This window comes from Rutidosis leptorrhynchoides, chromosome 3, assembly GCF_046630445.1.
Source record: "Rutidosis leptorrhynchoides isolate AG116_Rl617_1_P2 chromosome 3, CSIRO_AGI_Rlap_v1, whole genome shotgun sequence".
NCBI classification, from domain to species: Eukaryota; Viridiplantae; Streptophyta; class Magnoliopsida; order Asterales; family Asteraceae; genus Rutidosis; species Rutidosis leptorrhynchoides.
In genome coordinates, this window is record NC_092335.1 from 234,247,423 (window position 1) to 234,271,282 (window position 23,860).

The 23,860-nt window shown below is 35.1% G+C and overlaps 1 protein-coding gene across 1 annotated transcript in view; it reads right to left on the reverse strand.

Annotated features, from left to right (window-relative positions):
• The window catches only part of LOC139900872 (uncharacterized), a 38,310-nt gene extending 16,333 nt beyond the window's left edge, over positions 1-21,977 (reverse strand). Inside the window, exon 1 of the mRNA XM_071883623.1 lies at positions 20,189-21,977. Within this exon, the coding sequence (XP_071739724.1) occupies positions 20,189-21,977 (1,789 nt within the window). The remainder of the gene's footprint in view (positions 1-20,188) is intronic.
• Positions 21,978-23,860: the final 1,883 nt, after the last annotated feature.

Consider the following 23,860-nt stretch of genomic DNA (forward strand, 5'->3'; position numbering starts at 1 on the left):
TAGTCCCACTTTTAAAATCTAATATTTTTGGGATGAGAATACATGCAGGTTTTATAAATGATTTACAAAATAGACACAAGTACGTGAAACTGCATTCTATGGTTGAATTATCGAAATCGAATATGCCCATTTTTATTAAGTCTGGTAATCTAAGAATTAGGGAACAGACACCCTAATTGACGCGAATCCTAAAGATAGATCTATTGGGCCCAACAAGCCCCATCCAAAGTACCGGATGCTTTAGTACTTCGAAATTTATATCATATCCGAAGGGTGTCCCGGAATGATGGGGATATTCTTATATATGCATCTTGTTAATGTCGGTTACCAGGTGTTCACCATATGAATGATTTTTATCTCTATGTATGGGATGTGTATTGAAATATGAAATCTTGTGGTCTATTATTATGATTTGATATATATAGGTTAAACCTATAACTCACCAACATTTTTGTTGACGTTTTAAGCATGTTTATTCTCAGGTGATTATTAAGAGCTTTCGCTGTCGCATACTTAAATAAGGACGAGATTTGGAGTCCATACTTGTATGATATTGTGTAAAAACTGCATTCAAGAAACTTATTTTGTTGTAACATATTTGTATTGTAAACCATTATGTAATGGTCGTGTGTAAACAGGATATTTTAGATTATCATTATTTGATAATCTACGTAAAGCTTTTTAAAACCTTTATCTATGAAATAAAGGTTATGGTTTGTTTTAAAAATGAATGCAGTCTTTGAAAAACGTCTCATATAGAGGTCAAAACCTCGCAACGAAATCAATTAATATGGAACGTTTTTAATCAATAAGAACGGGACATTTCAAGATTCATGTGTGTATGTATTGAGAACACTTCTGCCACGTCATTCAGAGCCTTTGGGCATCCACTGACACCTAAACCATTTAAAAATCATTACGTTACCCCAAGAATCTTATTTGCCACGCCTGTTGGAACAATGATCTTTCTTACGTAACTCTCAGTCCTGATTTATTCCAAGGGATTCTCATTTAGTGGTATTAATACCATCATTATTCTGACTTTAATACTAGTCATAACCTGTTTGGCACTTTGCAAATTTAAGAAGCAATTAACTTCTCACCCTCGTGCTCTATCCTTCGTACCTCACTTTTAGCAACGGCTTCGCACGTAAATATTTTTGGCCCAAAGACTTGTGTCCAGATAATAACCAAAACTACATTTATGTCATTAGCTTTCATTACCTAGTAACTAGTCATCCGATGAATTCAAAGCTTTTCCACTCAATCTTTTCCAACTCGTAACCCTTGCAATAAGGAAAACTATGTTATCAAAATTTTTACACATTGTTTATTTGTGCGGTCCTCACAAGGTTTACAGACAATGAAGGTACTAAAAACTTTTTTGTCACTTATACGATTTATAAAATCATATATGCATAAATTTATACTTACTTATTTTGATACTAAGTTATATCTTCAAATTATAAAAAAAAAAAAAAAAACCGCTCCTTTACCGAGTTATTCAACTTAAGTCAAATGGTTTTATGCAAAATGGTACACGTTGTACCTACTTCTAAATTTACTAGGAACTTCGTTCCGTTTACGTTGTCACAATAAACGGTTAAAGGTTTTGTTTTTCAAAACTCCCTTAGTTGATTTTATTAAAGGTTTTCATATTAGACTACACCATGTATGGATCACACTTTTTCTCGCCCTCTGTTAGGGATGAAACTTACAATTAAGATCTTTGTTAAAAAATTTTGAGCCACTTTGGATGGCGGTTTTATAAAATTTGTGAGAAAATCTCTGCACCCATAAAATGTTCTTTATAAAGCTAGACATGACAAAAATGCGGGCCGATAAATCAGTTTTCCAGGGTACACTCAGTGGTCACCCCATTGTAGGACAGGCACTAGGTGAGTTTCTACTCTCAAAATTTCACGGCTAAACGCAACACCCTCGTAAACATCATCTCTATGAATCAGTATGTTGAGATACAAGAATCATTTTGGAGATTCTTTTCACTCAGAATAAACCATTCTTTAGGACTAAGAGTTCACATATCTTCTCATCTGCTCGTCCCCTTAAGTACACAAATAAATTCAGAACGAACCACTCGAAGAGTTCACTCTCACGCCTTTCGTGTGACTTTCTTTTAGAAATGTAATATAAGATACTTTGAGAACCTATGAATCTCGTTATCCCTTTTGGGAAGAGACTGCTTAAAACATCTACGACACTCAGGTGGATACTCTATATATTTCTTCCTTCATTGGTTGCAACTGTATGTTGTTCTAGTTAACGTTAACCCTAACTTCAACATGTAACTGAAAGGATGAAGTTACATTGCGGAACTGTGTTTTCATTTCATCTAAGGATAGGTTCACCTGCAGTATGGTAAACTAGGTGATATCCCTCATTGTTCGTTCAGACCGTTCTGAAGACACTATGAATAATTATGGCTTGCAAGTCCGATTGATCACTTTTAGCTAAACTTCAATTCACTTATTCAAATGAAACGTTCTTAAATATCGGGTTCCTTACGCCTATGGTCTCCTTCCGAAATCAAGGGGTTAGTAAAATCCGTGGCTAACACTATCCAGACATCAAATCGCATGGTTGTGATCACCATGTTTTCCATTCTACCTGTCAGCTTTGCATTACGACATAAGCGCTCGATGTTTTGGATGAGCTTAGAAATATTCAGGATGAATTTCACGCATCCAGCGTACTGAAGGTGCTTGTAAGGCTAAACACACCATCTTTCCTTTTGTGGAGATACATTCAGATGACATACTCCTGTTAATCAGAAACGAAATCAATTTGTTGACCTCTTAGGATAAGAGACTTAATTAACGGCATATACCTATTCTCACTTTCATACGCCGAAGTACCTTTCAAGGTAAATAACTTACTTCTGAGCCCACGAGTCTCACGGAACTTTGATACACCCTTCTTATTCGAATACGGTACCATTGTTTGGTCACTCCTTAAAATTTCGGGACGAAATTTTCTTTAACAGGTGGGTAATGTAATGACCCTGACTTTTCCATCTTTAATTAATAATGGTTATTATTAATACTTGTGATTTAATGAATGTATTTTAGTACATTTACTTGGCACCGTACTTGACTTTTAAATGCCCGAAACGTCTTTGTGACACGCGTACATTACACGAATAATATTTTTAGAATATTATTTACATTCATGATTGATTTTATTAATCATTTTAATTAACTAAGGTTATTAGTTAATTACTTGAGCTTTTATTGGATTAAATTGTTAATTACTTGAACTTGGTCTTTCATTAGTGTTAATGGACTTTAGAAGCCCACCCTACTTCTTTAATGGACTTATTAGCCCATTTTAATTATGCAAGCATTACTTTAGAATGAAACTAGATTGATTAAGTTAAAGGAGAATCTAGTTACCATTTACTTGCACCATGTTCCCATGCAAACACCCCATAATAACCAACTTTTTAAGACATTACATGAAGTAACTTGTGGACCTTGCTCCTCCCCTTTTTTCCTTGCAAGCCAACGGCCAAAGAGGCCTTTAGAGTGTTTTTGGTTCATTTTGTTTTATTACTTCATTCACTAGTCTCCATTTTATTACACACACACAATACTTGTTTTCATTTTTCTCTCAAATTCTCTCCTTTCTTGTAAGTAACAAGAACTTCTTTTTCTCCCTTTTCTTTTGGCCAAAACCGAAACATGAACACCTCTCATCATCATTCTTTGTTGTTAATTTGTTACTTGTTCTTTGTTGTAGCTTACTTATTTGTTATTGTAGTTATTACTTACTAGTATTTAAGAATCAAACTCTTTAGTTTGTTCTTCTTTTTATCTTGTATTTACAAGAACACACAAGAACTAAACTTTCTAGTTTATGTTCTACATTTAATGTGTTAAAGATTGTAAGTTCATGTTTTGTTAAAATCATACTTGTGTTCATGAAGTAAACTTAAAGTCTACTTCCTTAAAGATCAAATCTTTGGTTGAATCTTTAAAGTATGAACAACCCATGAATTTGTTTCTTGTTCATTTAGTTTACTACTTCATTTACTTGCACTTTAATTTCATGTTTGTTGGTTGTTATTGGTCATATGTTACTAGTTAACTTTGATCTCATTAATCTTGAACTAAAATTAACTTTAAAAGTCCAAGAACATGTAAGTAAGTTTCTTTAATTATAACTTGGTACACTTATGCTAGATCTAGACTTTTGAGTCTTGGATCTTCAAGATCAAACTAAAGAACTATGTTCTACAACTCAAGATCTTGATTTCATGAGTTTACTTTTAAGTTTGTAACTTATTATTAGTTTTAAAGTTCATGTATGTGTTAGATCTAAGACTTTGATGTAACTTTGGTTCATCAAAACACTTGCAACACTTAAGTGAGTTGTGCTTCATGTCTTAGACTTACACTTGGGTTATGATGGTCAAACCTTGGTGAAAATGATGCAAACACATCAACGAGTTGTACACTTGAAGCTATATGCATCAAGGATGAGAACCATGATAAGCATCGAGCACCAAGAACTACCGGAACCTACTGACCCTACTGTTTTACTATTTTTGTGTCTGACCCGTATGACCTGGGCTACTTTAATTATGATTTTCAAATATCTATGTTCGAGTAGATAACTTTTCATATAGGACTCGTCTTAATCCGAGTTACGGTTTAGGATTTATGGCCCTCCGATCGTCACTATGTCCTTTTAACGTTGTGCAGAAATTTCTGACCTACTCGCACTTAGACCGTCGCCACGGTCAAACGAAGACGAGTTTGCTTCTGTAAATTTTACCACACTTAAAGGACTCATAGACGGAGCCATGTCCACTGGTCTCACATTATTTCAGTAGGTGTAGAGGCCGTGGTGACTGACCGAACTCAGCCTTTGTTTTAAACTACTTTCATAAACGAAACCTACTTTACACCTTTTGTTTGATGATGAATGATGATGACCTTTAAGACCTTATTTAAATACTTTTAAACCTATTCAGATGATTTACTGACTTAGTACTATTTGACTTAGGTTGAGGACCCGTTTGGACAACCTTCATTACTTGCTTACTTTCCGAGTCATACTTTACCGCTACTTTATCATTGTGAGTTATAGCATTCCCTTTTTACTTTAACTTATTTTGGGAACTAAGAATACATGCGGATTTTATGTTTTACATACTAGGCACGAGTACTTAAACTTGTATATGTGTGGGTTATACAACGGCATAAACATTCCCTTTAGCTCGGTAACGTTTAATCATTGGTTTTTGAACCGTGAATGCGAATCTTAGATATGGATCCATAGGGTTTGACAACCCCACTCGGGCTAGTCGCGCTAGCATTTAACGAGTGTTTAATACTTTGTAGACATACGCACTTGCCAAGTGTACTTTCAGGGGGTATAAACGTTAAGTTAGTTACCGAGTGCCCACGGTTAAACATATACTTAAACATACAGATTTGGATTACTATTTTGAAACGCTCTTTGTAGCACTGAAATCTCGTGGCCTACTTACATTACTGTTATACTTAAACTATAGCTCACCAACCTTTGTGTTGACGTTTTTAAGCATGTTTTTCTCAGGTGCTTAACATTGCTTCCGCTGTTGTACTAGTCTTGCTGTAAACAACCCGCTGCTTTAGAGATGTCCCGCATGAATGTTTACTTTTGCATTCAAACCTTATTACAATTGAAACATGATTTGTAAGGACCATTGGGGTCACGTACAATTACTAATTGCTTCTGTTCATTGAAGCATACTTTTGTTGTAAAACATTCGATGTTGGTTAAAACATCACTTTTGTTATGAATGCAAACTCTTTTTAAATTCGCATATAGTACTTAACCTTGTAATGATCCTGTCGTTGATGGTCCGTACATGATGATTTAGTACGGGGCATCACATTATGTGGTCATAGTCCTAAATGAGACGCGTTTGACCAAAATTATGTCGCATTCACTTGAAAGGTGTATGACTTGCAAAGTTAAGTTTACCAAACGGTTCGACAACAAGTATAAGTTTACAAAAGTTATAAAGTATAAATGAAAAAAAATTGCGACATAATATAAGTTGAAAATCACTAAATGCTATCTATAGCGTATGCATGTATGCATTAAGTTTGAATCCAAAGGTGCTATCAATAGCGAATGCATGTATGCTTGACCCCAAGCATAATCAAAGTGTGCGGAAGCATGTATCAAGTAGCCAAGTATGAACCTGAGAAACATATAGAAAACTGTCAACGAAAAAAAACGCTGGTGAAATCATAGGTGTATTTGTAAACGTATGTTTTTGAACCACAAGATTTAGTATAAAGTTGATTATCCAAATCGTTTGCATTCCAAAGATGTTGTTTGTTTGTCGAGCATCCAATTATCAAGGCTTAACTGAATGGTACCTCTGCATCATAGTGTTAGAACCTACACTATACCCGAAAATATATTTCATCCGCCAACGGTAGCGAACCGTCCGAATGAGGGCTTGTCAAGCCCGTATGGATCCACACAACATAAGTTCTCGCTTACACCCTACAAGTGTAACTAATAATAATTGAATTGAGGATTTTTGTTCTAACTCGTATGTGGAATGTTTGTTTTCGTACTTGTGTTCAAAGTATAAAAGTATAAACCGTATATGTTTCTCATCCCATGATTTAATAGAGTACAAGTTTTTGAAAAGATGGGACTATGATCTCACCTTGAGTGCACGAGCATAATGTAATTCACAAAGTAAACGTGTGCATGAAAGTTGTTTAGTCTTGACCTAAACAAGTAAGTTGTATCAATACCGGGTAAGACACAAGGTCGGTCGAAATGTGTTCAATTAGTCCTATGGCTCGTTACGACTCGATTATATAGCATGTAAATCAAGTTGTCAAGTTTCATGCAAGAATCAAGTATAAGAGAAAGGTTATAACGATTAAACAAAGTATTGGTTAAGTTTGAATAAAAGTCAACTTTGGTCAAGTCAAAGTTAACGAAAAAGTCAACACGTTCTGGTCGGGTCTCGGACAATTTTTCTGACTTATATAATCATATATGAGCATGTTAGAACAAGTTACATGTTAATCAAAGGTGCGTAGCATAGTTAGAATTAAATGTGAAAATGCGAAATTAAACAACCCACTTTTCAGGCAAACGCCGCGCCGCGGCAAAGTACCTGGGCTGATTCTTGGGATGTTTCAAGTGTTCAAGTCTCGAACCAAAATTCACCAATTCACAAATAATGAACCACAAACATTCAAAACATGTATCTTATATCGTTGGAAAGGTAATTTAACGAGGAATACAACTAAGCACAGATCATCAACCAAAAACACCATTTAAAATAACCAAATCCTCGTTGAATAATCGTTAAAAGTTCATCATTAAAGTTTCAAGTTCATAAAATGCATTTCATGATTCGGGAATCCAATTTACACATACGATATGTCGTTTCGAAGGTAATTAAACATACGTTGCAACTAAACACTTACTAACAACGTTTCATAGCATTAAATGCATCAAAAGTTCGTATTTAAGTCTATTAAACCCTAACCAAAAATCACAAAATCATTAATCATGTTAATGAAGTTTTTCCAAGTCAACCTACACATCAAATTGAAGCTAATGATGCTAGTAACACATTTAATACATGAACTTTAACATTTAATCAACATTTAATCACCCAAAATCAAAGATTCAATAAACCCATTTCAAGTGTTCATGCTAGTCATTCAAAACAACAAAATCGAGCAAACCATTTACATACACAACAACCTAGTGAGCCATAGACACTAACTAATACCATTTCAAGTCCATAAATCAAATTTAGAGAAATCTAGAGTTTTTAGAAACCTTAGCCCAAGTAGTGAAATTAGTATCAAAACGTAGAGGATGAAGAGAGGATTCCAAAAGTACAATTTGTTTGAGTTCAGGCTTGCTAGATCTTGAATAGATGATGAATCTTTGATGAGTGGGTTTGAGAGAAAATGGAAGTATCAAAAGAAAAGGGAGGTGAATGAATGAGTGGAGGAGGAGGGATTGACTAGTTGACCTAGTCAACTAGTTTGGTCCCTTGGCAAGTTTAGTCCCTTGAGTTTTGAAGCGGGTGCGTGAATTAACCATACGAATTATTTTAAATACGCTAGGGTAACGAGAGATGTTATAATTAAATAACGGGAAATACTAAAACGCTACTCAACAGAAGATACGAATTTAGATAACGAAAGATATTATTAAAAAAAGACGGGGTTAAAATAAATTAACAGAAAAATGCGGGTTATTACATTACCCACACCTTAAAAGAAATTTCGTCCCGAAATTTAATTGGGAGTAGTAGTTGTTGTTTCTCCCTCAAGACCTTGCGATGCCAATTCTACGAATAAGTGAGGGTACTTCCTTCTCATTTAATCTTGGAATTCCAACGAACTTTGACGATCGGGATTTTACTTTGTTCTTAAGGTTTGGTTTCACGATTCATAATTTCAACCGGTTTTCCCATGAAGTGGAGTTTGTCATCGATAGTAAGCTCATCGAAAGGAATAACAAGTTCTTGTTCGGCAAGACACTTCTTCAAGTTTGATACATGGAATGTAGGATGAACGGGACTCAATTGAGTCAGAAGGTCTAAACGGTAATCAACGGGTTCAATACGCTCCAAGATTTTAAAAGGATCGATATACCGCAGATTTAGCTTTCTACATTTCCCGAAAAGGATTACACCTTTCCAAGGTGCGACTTTTATCATTACGCGGTCATTTACTTGGAATTCGAGGGGTTTACGTCTAACATCAGCATAGCTCTTTTGACGACTATAAGTCGTCTTGAGCCTTTCTTGAATTTGAACGATCTTAACGGTTATTTCATGAATGAGTGCGGGTCCGGTGATTTGCTGGTCGCCTACTTCGGCCCAACAATTAGGGGAACGACATTTGCGGCCATATAAAACTTCGAAAAGGTACGACGTTAATACTCGAATGATAACTATCATTGTAAGAGGAATCGGCTAAAGGCAATAATACAAGTTCGTAATATGTCTTCCAAGGTTTGAATCATACGTTTGCTTGGTCCGTCGGTTTGTAGATGATGTGCGGTACTCATGTTTAAACGTGTCCCCAAGGCTTCTTGTAAGGCACTCCAAAATTTAGAAGTGAAACGAGTATCTCAATCCGAAATAAATGACAACGACACACCATGTCGAGATAGAATTCCTATAATGTATAGTTGTACAATTCTTTCCCATCTTGTCGGTTTCTTGAAAAACGTTTGTTAGAACAAGTTTCTTATCAGTTTCTGAAAACGTTCGTTAGGACTATTCACCCTCGTGGCGAATACTAGTATAACGTGAAGAGTCTCTCTCTCCATTGAGAATTTAGATAAAAGATTTCCTTATACGGAAGTACGAGTGTAATGCGAGAGAAGTTTTCGCCTCGATGTGAGCATATCAAGCATTTTGTAGTTCGTCGATAAAACTGTGTGAAAACAAGATAGTATGTACGTGTAACATATGTTTTGAAGTTGAAAGAATTTGCCATTTATTCAGAAGCATCAATATGGTTTGGCAATAATCAAAGGTGTGTCCTTGGTATGGTTGTTATCAATATTCTCGGAGTTTTCGAATGTTCAATAAAGAAAAATAAAGTCATGTAACATGGCACATGGTGGTGATTAGGTTGATCGAGTTCAATCATCATCACGAGTCATTAGAACTTTAGTATGACTTACCATAATATAACCACGTTGATCGAGTGTCGTTATATTATGCTAACGCATACCTTCATTCCCACATCACTCCATAGAATTTAGTTCGTGTAATCATGAAGGTTTAAAATGACCAAAGTGTAACAACATCTCTACGACTCGTATTTAATCGAAAGAATTAGTGCAACCCTGAAGATGCGTTTCCTGAGGGAAGTGTAAAACGGGTTGTTCGCGTCAATGCGGTTCAAGCCAAACAATAATGTCTTTAGGTACGAAAAGAGCAACGCATTATGATAACGAGTAGTACGCAACCGTAGTGATAAGTAGTGATGACGATACTCACCTAGATTAGTGGTGGTAGTAACAAGAAGTGGTAGATAGTGAAGAACACCAGTGTAACATTGGTAGTGGTTAGTGATTGCCATAGTGGTGGAAACTTTACAGCACTCGTGGATAGTAAGCTGGGACGGTGGTGAATAACAACCTGGGAGACAAAGTTCCCGAACTAGTATAACTAATGAAGTCGTCGTCATCCTTGCGCGTATAAATCTTGAATTTACGTGTGTTGCCGGTAAGTGGTAAAGTACGGGTTCACATGACGAGAGTTAGGTACAATTAAGAAGTTCACCTATGAAAAGATTCAAGTATAATGCACAAGTAGTCAAGTAAGTGCTATCTATAGCAAATGCAAGTCAGAATGCCATGGTTAACTATCAGCTGTAGTCTAGACTCACTAATGTGTCCTAACGACTCTGTCAGACACACTAATGCATATTCTAGATCCCTACAACCAATGCTCTGATACAAACTGTGACGACCCGACAAAATTGCCATTGAAGGCGCCGTCAACTTAGGTCCCGTTACGTAGTCATAGTCCCTAAATGAGACGCGTTTGACCAAAATTATGTCGCATTCACTTGAAAGGTATATGACTTGCAAAGTTAAGTTTACCAAACGGTTCGACAACAAGTATAAGTTTACAAAAGTTATAAAGTGTAAATGAAAAAAATTTGCGACATAATATAAGTTGAAAATTCACGAAATGCTATCGATAGCGTATGCATGTATACATTAAGTTTGAATCCAAAGGTGCTATCAATAGCGTATGCATGTATGCTTGACCCCAAGCAAGTAATCAAAGTGTGCAGAAGCATGTATCAAGTAGCCAAGTATGAACCTGAGAAACATATAGAAAACTGTCAACAAAAAAAACGTTGGTGAAATCATAGGTGTATTTGTAAACGTATGTTTTTGAACCACAAGATTTAGTATAAAGTTGATTATTAAATCGTTTGCATTCCAAAGATGTTGTTTGTTTGTCGAGCACCCAATTATCAAGGCTTAACTGAATGGTACCTCTGCATCATAGTGTTAGAACCTACACTATACCCGAAAATATATTTCATCCGCCAACGGTAGCGAACCGTCCGAATGAGGGCTCGTCAAGCCCGTATGGATCCACACAACATAAGTTCTCGCTTACACCCTACAAGTGTAACTAATGATAATTGAATTGGGGATTTTTGTTATAACTCGTACGTGGAATGTTTGTTTTCGTACTTGTGTTCAAAGTATAAAAGTATAAACCGTATATGTTTCTCATCCTATGATTTAAAAGAGTAAAAGTTGTTGAAAAGATGGGACTATGATCTCACCTTGAGTGCACGAGTATAAAGGTACTTCACAAAGTAAACGTCTGCATGAAAGTTGTTTAGTCTTGACCTAAGGTAAGTTGTATCAATTCCGGGTAAAACACAAGGTCGGTCGAAATGTGTTCAATTAGTCCTATGGCTCGTTACAACTCGATTATATAGCATGTGAATCAAGTTGTCAAGTTTCATGCAAGAATCAAGTATAAGAGAAAGGTTATAACGATTAAACAAAGTATTGGTTAAGTTTGAATAAAAGTCAACTTTGGTCAAGTGAAAGTCAACGAAAAAGTCAACACGTTCGGGTCGGGTCTCAGACAATTTTTCTGAGTTATATAATCATATATGAGCATGTTAGAACAAGTTACATGTTAATCGGAGGTGCGTAGCATAGTTAGAATTAAACGTGAAAACGCGAAATTGAACAACCCACTTTTTAGGCAAACGCCGCGCCACGCCAAGGATTGGCCGCGCCGCGGCAAAGTACCTGGGCTGATTCCTGGGCTGTTTCAAGTGTTCAAGTCTCGAACCAAAATTCACCAATTCACAAATAATGAACCGTCAACATTCAAAACACGTATCTTATATCATTGGAAAGGTAATTTAACGAGGAATACAACTAAGCACATATCATCAACCAAAAATATCATTTAAAATAACCAAATCCTCGTCAAATGATCGTTAAAAGTTCATCATTAAAGTTTCAAGTTCATAAAATGCATTTCATGATTCGGGAATCCAATTTACACATACGATATGCCGTTTCGAATGTAATTAAACATATGTTGCAACTAAATACTTACTAACAATGTTTCATAGCATTAAATGCATCAAAAGTTCGTATTTAAGTCTAACAAACCCTAACCAAAAATCACAAAATCATTAATCATGTTAATGAAGTTTTTCCAAGTCAACCTACACATCAAATTGAAGCTAATTATGCTAGTAACACATTTAATACATGAACTTTAACATTTAATCAACATTTAATCACCCAAAATCAAAGATTCAACAAACCCATTTCAAGTGTTCATGCTTGTCATTAAAAATAACAAAATCGAGCAAACCATTTACATACACAACAACCTAGCGAGCCATAGACACTAACTAACACCATTTCAAGTCCATAAATCGAATTTAGAGAAATCTAGAGTCTTTAGAAACCTTACCCCAAGTAGTGAAATTAGTATCAAAACGTAGAGGATGAAGAGAGGATTCCAAAAGTACAATTTGTTTGAGTTGAGGCTTGCTAGATCTTGAATAGATGATGAATCTTTGATGAGTGGTTTGAGAGAAAATGGAAGTATCAAAAGAAAAGGGAAGTGAATGAATGAGTGGAGGAGGAGGGATTGACTAGTTGACCTAGTCAACTAGTTTGGTCCCTTGACAAGTTTAGTCCCTCGAATTTTAAAGCGGGTGCGTGAATTAACCATACAAATTATGTTAAATACGCTAGAGTAACGAGAAATGTTATAATTAAATAACGGGAAATATTAAAACGCTACTCAACGGAAGATACGAATTAGATAACGAAAGATATTATTAAAAAAAAGACGGCTTTAAAATAAATTAACGAAAAAAGGCGGGTTATTAAAGGTAATGGTCTGCCTCTCTTAGCGAGAGGTCAGGAGTTCGATTCTACTAGGCTACAACATTTCACTCAATGTTATCCTTGACCTGAAGTATTCATCCAGGTCGCTTTCGCTTCGTGTGGGGGCAACGGGGAGGGGGAGTTTTACCGGCCATGCCTTCGGATTGGTCCGGGTTTTCTTTACGGCAGTAGTTGGGGGCAGATTATACAACTACGGGAGATGAACACGTGGGTGGTTTAGTCTCCCTAAGTGATCCCAAACTGATGTAAAAAAAAGTGTATTGAAAAGTAGAAGTTTTAAATTTATATTCATACTTTATTTATAATACAAACTAGTTGTGGAACCCTCGCTTCGTGCCGGAGGTTCGGTTTTCAATGTATTTTATTGCATTTAGTTTGTAAAATTATTTCATGGCTAACGATGATGTCGTTGAAGCGCAACTCGAGTCGAACTAAAAGCTATAACCCATCAAAGATTTAAATGTTATTTTAAATTAATAATATAGGTGCATCTCCGCGTTTCGCTATGGAATTGTTTACTTTTAAAATTTTAACGCAATTAAGTCGTTATTTTGTGGAGAAAAATATAATGGAAACCAAAAAATAAAAAATAAAAAAAAAATGTTATAACGGGTAGTGAAACGCCCCGTCATAATAATCCATGACGACCAACGTTTACTCGGTCCCATAACCTTGATCGAAAACTCTATATGAATATTTTAAACAACCATTGCATTCATTTATTTAAATGGATTACCCAAAAAGGAAATCCAACATTTTAAAAGTTTTAAAGACAACCAAAGGAAATAAATGTTGGCTCAAACGTCAACCAACAACCATAATAACCGAATGTATGAAAACAGAATGCAATATTATACATGTTTAAACAAAAATCTGCGACACAATATGCAGACTCTCTAGCCAGTGGAAGCAAATAATCAATCATCACCTGAGAATAAAACATGCGAGTAAAAGTCAACAAAAATGTTGAGTGAATTATAGGTTTAGTATAACAACAGTGTAAAATTAGACCACAAGATTTAATGTTGAGAAACGTCTTAAAAATATTATTACATCTTCCGTGAGCACTTGGTAACTTAACTTGTCTCATTTTATTTACCCTTGCAATATATAATATACACAGAAACATGTGTATCTTCTAACGAAGTACTAAACATTCCGTTAAAAACTAGCGCGACTAGCACAGAATGGGGCGGCCAGGCCCGATAGATCTATCCATAGGATTCGCGTTTACCAGCAAGAACCAGTAATTAAAAGTTACCAAATTAGGGAATATTTGTGTTTCAACTCACAATGAATAATTTACCATGATTTGCCACTTGTGTCTAATAGGTAAAACAAAAAGCATGTATTCTCATCCCAAAAGATTTAAAATAGTAGAAAAAAGGTGGGACTATAACTCACCTTAGATAGCACAGTAGATAACTTAAACCAAAGATCTGTAAGAATGTTCTGAAGCGTTTAACCTAGAGTAATAAGGTTGGTCAGTGGTCATACAACACCTTTATAAAGTATTTTCATATTCTATGTATATTTGTATAGTTTAGTTCTATTCTTTAAAAGTTGTATTTGGGAAGTAAACAGTGATTATGAAATTCTTTTACTTTAGTATTTTAACACTATTTATACTCTAGGAGCTAAAAATATAATTTTTAATAAATCAAACATTTGAATTTGTAAATCTCGTGAATTAGTTGCTCTATTCAATTATTAATTTTACAAACCAGTTACTATATTTTAATAGATACGAATTAGGCTTTCTTTATATATTTAATTTCTAATTTTGTAAGCTACTAAATGATTAAGGGACTAAAATCGTAATTTGCATCTACATATTTGAGGTTAGACCAACAAAAATATCGTATTTGTATTTTGTAATTTAATGGATGGTTCAGGGACTGAACATGTACTTTTTCAAAAACTTGCAAGTAAATATTATAACTAGTTAAGTAAGGACTTGTTTAAAGTAACTTTAGTATATAAGGAGGTAAATTGTAATTGCGAAAATTATTTACTCATATTTGTAACTTTAATCATAGACCAGGGACTAACTTCGTAACTTGAAGTAATATCATCATCTACCTTCTTAAATTTTGACGTACAGAGTATATATCAACTTCGATTCATTTTAGTTATGGAATTAATTATTTTATTTTATTTATTACCTTTGTAAAACTTTACATATTTCAGGGACTGTTGTTGTAAAATCATAAAAATCATTCATCCTTTGTATACGGATGAACCAACAGAGAACTCAAAAATATAATTTTTGTTTTTATTCGTTCATTCCCATCTAATTTATTTATATATGAAATATTTAAAAACTCCAAATTTAATTGGTAAAACTTATTATGCTTTAGGGAATAAAAACTTAATTTATAAAATATCAAGCCATTTTCTATGTTTATGTAGAGACACAACAAAAACGTAAACAATATTATTAAGATTAACTTGTAAATGTAATACTATCTTTGTAACATTATTTTAATATAATCATTTTATTTCTCTATATGTGTCCTACAAAGACAAATAGAACGGAGCAATATTTTGGATTATATGTGATCATTTAAACTTTGTTTTAGAACTCATACTTTTTGATTTCGTCGTACAACATCTTCCTAATTTAAAATCTTAAGTTTTATGTAAACTTTAAGATACTAACAAGAATTTTCTCATAAGGTGGAGTATTACTTTAAATCTCAAAACTTTGTAATACAATTGACGATAGCGCAATAATAGTTAGTTAAGAGTCGTTTCGATTTGAAGATTAGCTTAAAATTATATGATAGGTGATTAATTATTGTTGATATTAATTTAATATTTTTACTTATTAATATTAATATTAATAATAAAATTAGAATAGAGTATACCTTCAAAGCGAAAGCAAATTGTGGCCGATGATATCTAAAGCTCCTCGTTCGTGTTTAACCTTCCTTGCCACCGGTTCTTTATACGTAGATTTTACGTCTTTTTAGTTATTGGTTTGTGATAGTGAATTCAATATTACTTAAGACTGAATAAGGTGGATATGAAGTATAGTATATATATGTAACTCGTTGTAACCGATAAATCACGTTATAAGGAGGTGAAGAACTTGTTGATATGTGTTCGGTTAGGGTGTACATGGTGGTTTATATATATAGAACTTGTACCCATTTCCAAATAAAGTAATTGTAGAATTAGGTGCAACCACTCAACTAAGTCTTGGAGTTTGGGATAAATTTTGATAGCTTTTGGATTGTTAAATAAATCAACCACATGATGTGTTCATATTCCCATGAGTAGTTACAAAAGAAATGGAATTCCAGTTGTACTAGTTGAGCTTAACTTATTTGACTACATCACTTTATTTTATTTTATTTAATTTACTTTTAAACAACTTCATACACAATTTGACTTTATATTCTCAATTATTTTGTTCAAAGTAGTTTAATATAAATCACAATTTATATTTTATGTTTATGTTTATATAATAGGATATAAATAATCACGGTTGTATACGTATCACGAAAATTGTGTTGATATAATTAGAATCACTCAATTCACATTTATTTTTAATTTATGTATGTTACCTTCTTTTTGAAATTAACCAATTGAAATCTCTTAAATTGTAAGGATGTTTCCTATACAGTAGTAATACGTTTTACAAAGATAAAGTCTCACTAAATTGTTGGTGAAGCATTTTTGAGAGGACCACCTAAGTTTACAAGAGTTAATTACCAATATAATATAAATATTTTACACTACTACTCATGACTCGTGAAATGAGATATATAAAAAAAAAAAAAATTGGTTGTTTAGTGGATTTGGTATTCAAGTTCTCTTTTGTGAGTTGTAAAGTAAAAAGAGATACATATATTAACAAAGTGGCCGACAAGCTGGAAGTTGTCAACATTCTTTCCTATCCTTTTATTTTAAATTCCAAGCTTAATTTAAGATAAGTATTAATATACTAAAGCAATAGTAGTAACTAGAATATGTGATGGTAGAGTTGAAATACATATGTTCTGTTTTCAGTCTCTTTAAACTTATGTAATTTAATTTGGAATTATTATAATATATTCTACTTGAAATGATTTCGTTATTTAAGGTGGTGACCAATATTGTGATAAGGGAGTTTGATCCTAAGAGTAACTTTAAACTTATAATATGCAAAAATTTGTCCGAAAGATTATACAGAAAGAGAAACGAGAAAATAACGTTACGCGATTTATGAAATGCGAGAAGAATAATAATTCATGAAATAAAACATAGGAATATTTTACTAACTCATACAACATTGGAATATTGTATTAAAATAATTCGGATTTGGAATCACGAATATATAATCGCTGGTTTGGAAACCGAGACGATTCATCGAAAATAAACGTTATATGTAGGAACATACTAACACAGTATCACACATTTTCATTCAATAAATAATATTGGAATATTATTTAAATTATTTAGAATGTAATAAATCATATAGAAATGACATGGCAAAGCTATCAGTTAACGAAAGTTAAATATTTAATAGAAAAAAAATAACGGAAAAATTAGGGTCATGACAGTACCTGCCTGTTAAAGAAATTTCGTCCCGAAATTTAAGCAGGTGTAGGGGTTGACTCGTCATTTGGGAACAAATGCGGGTATTTCTGCTTCATCTGATCTTCACGTTCCCAAGTGAACTCGGGTCCGCGTCTAGCGTTCCATCTAACTCGGACAATAGGAATTCTGCTCTGTTTAAGAGTCTTAACCTCTCGGTCCATGATTTCAATAGGCTCCTCAATAAAATGCAATTGCTTATCAACTTGAAGTTCCTCCAGAGGAATAGTCTGATCGGCCTCGGCCAAACACTTCTTTAAATTCGATATATGGAAAACATCGTGAACAGCACTGAGCTCTTGTGGCAATCTCAAACGATAAGCCACTGGTCCAACTCTTTCAATGATCTCAAATGGTCCCACGAAACGAGGACTCAACTTTCCCCTTTTACCAAAACGGATCACACCCTTCCAAGGCGAAACCTTTAACATAACACGATCACCAACTTGAAATTCAACATCTTTCCTTCCCTTATCGGCATAACTCTTTTGCCGACTTCTAGCGGTTCTCAATCTTTCTTTAATCTGCACAATCTTCTCAGTAGTCTCGTGAATAATTTCTGGACCTGTGAGTTGAGCATCCCCAACCTCATTCCAACAAATAGGAGACCTACACTTCCTACCATACAAAGCTTCAAACGGTGCGCCTTTAATACTTGCATGATAACTGTTGTTATAAGAAAACTCAGCCAGCGGCAAATATTTATCCCACCCATTTCCAAATTCAATAACACACGCCCGCAACATATCTTCTAACGTTTGAATGGTCCTTTCACTTTGACCATCCGTTTGAGGATGATAAGCGGTGCTCATATCCAATCTAGTACCCAAGGATTCCTGTAAAGATCGCCAAAACCTTGATACAAATCGACTGTCTCGGTCGGAGATAATGGATATAGGAACACCATGCCTACAAACAATCTCCTTCAAATACAAACGAGTGAGTTTCTCCATCGAATCTGTTTCCCTAATCGGCAAAAAGTGAGCTGACTTAGTAAGTCGATCTACAATTACCCAAATGGCATCATAGCCACCCGAAACTCTTGGTAACTTTGTAATAAAATCCATAGTAATACCTTCCCACTTCCACTCGGGAATTTCAGGTTGCACCAAAAGTCCAGACAGCTTTTGATGTTCAGCTTTGATCTTAGCACAGGTCAAACACTTAGCCACATACTTGGCCACATCACCCTTTAAATTATGCCACCAATACAGCTCCTTAAGATCCTGGTACATCTTTCCTGAACCAGGATGAATAGAGTACCTAGTCTTATGAGCCTCATCTAACACAAGTTGTCGGAGACCTCCAAATTTTGGAACCCAAAGACGTCCCGCAAAGTACCTAGTACCATCAGCTCGTACCTCAAACTTCTTATCCACGCTTTTTATATTCTCCTTCACGAAATTCTCCTCCTTTAAGGCTTCTTGTTGTGCCTCAAGAATCTGCCTAGCGAGGTTAGTTCGGATTGTCATATTCAAGGCCCTAAACCTGCGAGGTTCAGCCCTCTCTTTACGACTTAACGCATCGGCAACAACATTGGCTTTACCCGGATGATATAAGAGCTCGCAATTATAATCGTTTAACGTCTCAATCCACCTTCGTTGTCTCATGTTCAAATGTTTCTGATCGAGGATATGTTGAAGACTTTTGTGATCTGTGTACACTGTACTCTTAACCCCATACAAATAATGTCTCCAAATCTTAAGCGCAAAAACAACGGCCCCTAACTCTAAATCATGAGTTGTGTAGTTCTGCTCGTGAATCTTCAACTGACGTGACGCGTACGCAATAACTTTCTTTCGTTGCATCAAAACACAACCAAAGCCCTGTCGCGACGCATCACAATAAACAACAAAGTCATCATTACCCTCCGGTAGTGACAATATCGGAGCGGTAGTCAACTTCTTCTTCAAAATCTGAAAAGCATTCTCTTGTTCATCCTTCCACTCATACTTCTTCCCCTTGTGCGTTAAAGCAGTTAGAGGTTTCGCTATACGAGAGAAATCTTGAATGAATCTTCTATAGTAGCCTGCCAACCCTAGAAACTGACGAATCTGTGTAGGAGTCTTCGGAATTTCCCACTTCTCAATTGCCTCAATCTTGGCAGGATCAACTTGTATTCCCTGTTTACTAACAACATGTCCAAGGAATTGAACTTCTCTTAACCAGAAATCACACTTAGAGAATTTAGCGTACAACTCTTCTTTCCTCAACAAATCAAGTACCAACTTCAAATGTTCTTCGTGTTCTTCATCACTCTTGGAATAAATAAGAATGTCGTCGATGAAAACAATAACGAATTTATCCAGATAGGGTCTACACACACGGTTCATGAGGTCCATGAACACAGCAGGTGCATTTGTCAATCCGAATGGCATAACAAGGAATTCGTAGTGACCATAACGGGTACGAAAAGCGGTTTTCGGAATATCAGATTCTTTAACACGCAGTTGATGATAACCGGAACGAAGATCGATCTTAGAATAAACAGACGAACCTTGTAGCTGATCGAACAGATCATCAATTCTAGGAAGAGGGTAACGGTTTTTAATAGTAAGCTTGTTCAATTCACGATAATCAATACACAAACGAAACGAACCATCTTTCTTTTTGACGAACAGAACAGGAGCTCCCCACGGGGAAGAGCTGGGACGAATGAAACCTTTCTCTAATAAATCTTGAAGTTGACTTGCAAGTTCTTGGAGTTCGGATGGAGCAAGTCTATAAGGCGCACGGGCTACAGGAGCAGTACCCGGTGCTAGATCAATTTGAAACTCGACCGCTCGGTGCGGTGGAAGTCCGGGTAAATCTTCAGGAAACACTTCGGGAAAGTCACGGACGATTGCTACGTCACTCAACTGTCTTTCTTTTGGATCGGGTTTTCTTACGTGAGCAAGAATAGCATGACACCCTTTCCTGAGATACTTCTGAACTTTCAAACAGGTAATGAGGTTCAACTGCTTGCACTTCCTATCACCATAGATCATTAACGGTTCTCCATCTACTTGAAGAATACGAATAGCCTTCTCATAGCAAACGATCTCAGCTCGATTCTTGGATAGCCAATCCATACCAATGATTACATCAAAACTTCCTAACTCAATAGGTATCAAGTCTAAATCAAAACTTCTATCACCCAAAGTTATACTACAATTACGATACACTTTTTCAGCCTTAAGTAATTTACCATTAGCTACCTCTACAGTATACTTTCCGTCTAAGGTCGATAATGGAGTGATGATTTTAGGACTTAGTTTGCTAGACACGAAACATGAATCCGCACCAGAATCAAATAGAACATGAAGCAGTAAATTATTGACTGAAAACGTACCAGTAACCAACTCAGGATCCTCTTCCGCATCTTTGACATTAATGTTGAACGCTCTACCACGCGCGTTCCCACCATTTTTCTTCTTATCCGGGCACGAATCGATAAAATGTCCTGGTTTTCCGCACCCATAACAAACCCTCGGTGCAACAACTTTATCCTTCCCATTAATAGGTTCCTTTGCAGCAGTATTAGAAATAGAGCTCTTACAATCTTGAGCTATGTGTCCCTGTTTGTTGCACTTGGAACACACAGCTGTACAGAACCCAGTATGGTTCTTGTAGCATCTTGGGCACCTTTGACGCTGATTACCCTGCTTAGAACCTGAGTTATTATGCTTCTTATGCTGATTGTGATTTGAGTTGCGGTTACTTTCCCATTTCCGCTTCCCGCTCTCATCTTTCTTAGCAACCTCATTGCCAGTTTCTCCAGATGAAATCTTCTTTGCCTTACGCAAAATCTTGTCGTTCAGCTTGTGTGCCATAGCTATGGCAGCTTCAATAGTTTGAGGTTCACTGGATTCAACCCCAACTTCAATCAAGTCAGACAATCCTTCAATATAAGCCTCGATCTTGAGGTCTTCGGTAGGAAAAACATTTGGACACAAAAGAGTCAACTCAAAGAACCGCTGGTCATAAGCATCAATATCATTTCCCTTCATTTTTAGATTTTTCAGCTCAGTCTCTAGTTTCTTAAGTTCACCTCTTGGACAGTAGCGGGTGATCATTCTTTGCTTGAAAGCTTCCCAACTAAGGCCATATGCCACATCATTCCCAATAGTACTAACATGATTATTCCACCAGGTCAATGCACTATTTTTCAAAGTGCAACTGGCGAAGTTCACCTTATCCTCTTCTCGGACCCTGCTAGCTCGGAATATAGATTCCAACTTCTCAAACCAACGTGAAAGACCAACTGGTCCTTCAGTACCACAAAACTCTTGAGGTTTACTCCCCATGAAGGTCTTGTGAGAACAACCATCATGGTTCCCATTTCCATTCCCATTATTGCCATTGTTGTTGATATTATTCTGAAGAGTTGTGGCCATAGCAGCAGTGGCAGCAGCGATACCCTCTACTAACAATCGCTGAAAGCGAGCTTCGGTAGATTCACGAGGAGGCATGATCTTAGCACGAGAATAAAGAAAGATAAGATAAGAAGAAATCACGGTTAGTCACGTAAATCACATGCATATATATAGTAGAAATAACATTAAAATCTAACTTATAATAAATCAGATAATGTTCATTTAACGCATAATAATGCTATAATCATAAAAAGGTCAGGCTGTAGACTAGACTCTAATGCACCCTATTGACCCAGGGTTGACCACATTACGACCACCTAGTTCCCTACAACCAAAGCTCTGATACCAAATGAAACGCCCCGTCATAATAATCCATGACGACCAACGTTTACTCGGTCCCATAACCTTGATCGAAAACTCTATATGAATATTTTAAACAACCATTGCATTCATTTATTTAAATGGATTACCCAAAAAGGAAATCCAACATTTTAAAAGTTTTAAAGACAACCAAAGGAAATAAATGTTGGCTCAAACGTCAACCAACAACCATAATAACCGAATGTATGAAAACAGAATGCAATATTATACATGTTTAAACAAAAATCTGCGACACAATATGCAGACTCTCTAGCCAGTGGAAGCAAATAATCAATCATCACCTGAGAATAAAACATGCGAGTAAAAGTCAACAAAAATGTTGAGTGAATTATAGGTTTAGTATAACAACAGTGTAAAATTAGACCACAAGATTTAATGTTGAGAAACGTCTTAAAAATATTATTACATCTTCCGTGAGCACTTGGTAACTTAACTTGTCTCATTTTATTTACCCTTGCAATATATAATATACACAGAAACATGTGTATCTTCTAACGAAGTACTAAACATTCCGTTAAAAACTAGCGCGACTAGCACAGAATGGGGCGGCCAGGCCCGATAGATCTATCCATAGGATTCGCGTTTACCAGCAAGAACCAGTAATTAAAAGTTACCAAATTAGGGAATATTTGTGTTTCAACTCACAATGAATAATTTACCATGATTTGCCACTTGTGTCTAATAGGTAAAACAAAAAGCATGTATTCTCATCCCAAAAGATTTAAAATAGTAGAAAAAAGGTGGGACTATAACTCACCTTAGATAGCACAGTAGATAACTTAAACCAAAGATCTGTAAGAATGTTCCGAAGCGTTTAACCTAGAGTAATAAGGTTGGTCAGTGGTCATACAACACCTTTATAAAGTATTTTCATATTCTATGTATATTTGTATAGTTTAGTTCTATTCTTTAAAAGTTGTATTTGGGAAGTAAACAGTGATTATGAAATTCTTTTACTTTAGTATTTTAACACTATTTATACTCTAGGATCTAAAAATATAATTTTTAATAAATCAAACATTTGAATTTGTAAATCTCGTGAATTAGTTGCTCTATTCAATTATTAATTTTACAAACCAGTTACTATATTTTAATAGATACGAATTAGGCTTTCTTTATATATTTAATTTCTAATTTTGTAAGCTACTAAATGATTAAGGGACTAAAATCGTAATTTGCATCTACATATTTGAGGTTAGACCAACAAAAATATCGTATTTGTATTTTGTAATTTAATGGATGGTTCAGGGACTGAACATGTACTTTTTCAAAAACTTGCAAGTAAATATTATAACTAGTTAAGTAAGGACTTGTTTAAAGTAACTTTAGTATATAAGGAGGTAAATTGTAATTGCAAAAATTATTTACTCATATTTGTAACTTTAATCATAGACCAGGGACTAACTTCGTAACTTGAAGTAATATCATCATCTACCTTCTTAAATTTTGACGTACAGAGTATATATCAACTTCGATTCATTTTAGTTATGGAATTAATTATTTTATTTTATTTATTACCTTTGTAAAACTTTACATATTTCAGGGACTGTTGTTGTAAAATCATAAAAATCATTCATCCTTTGTATACGGATGAACCA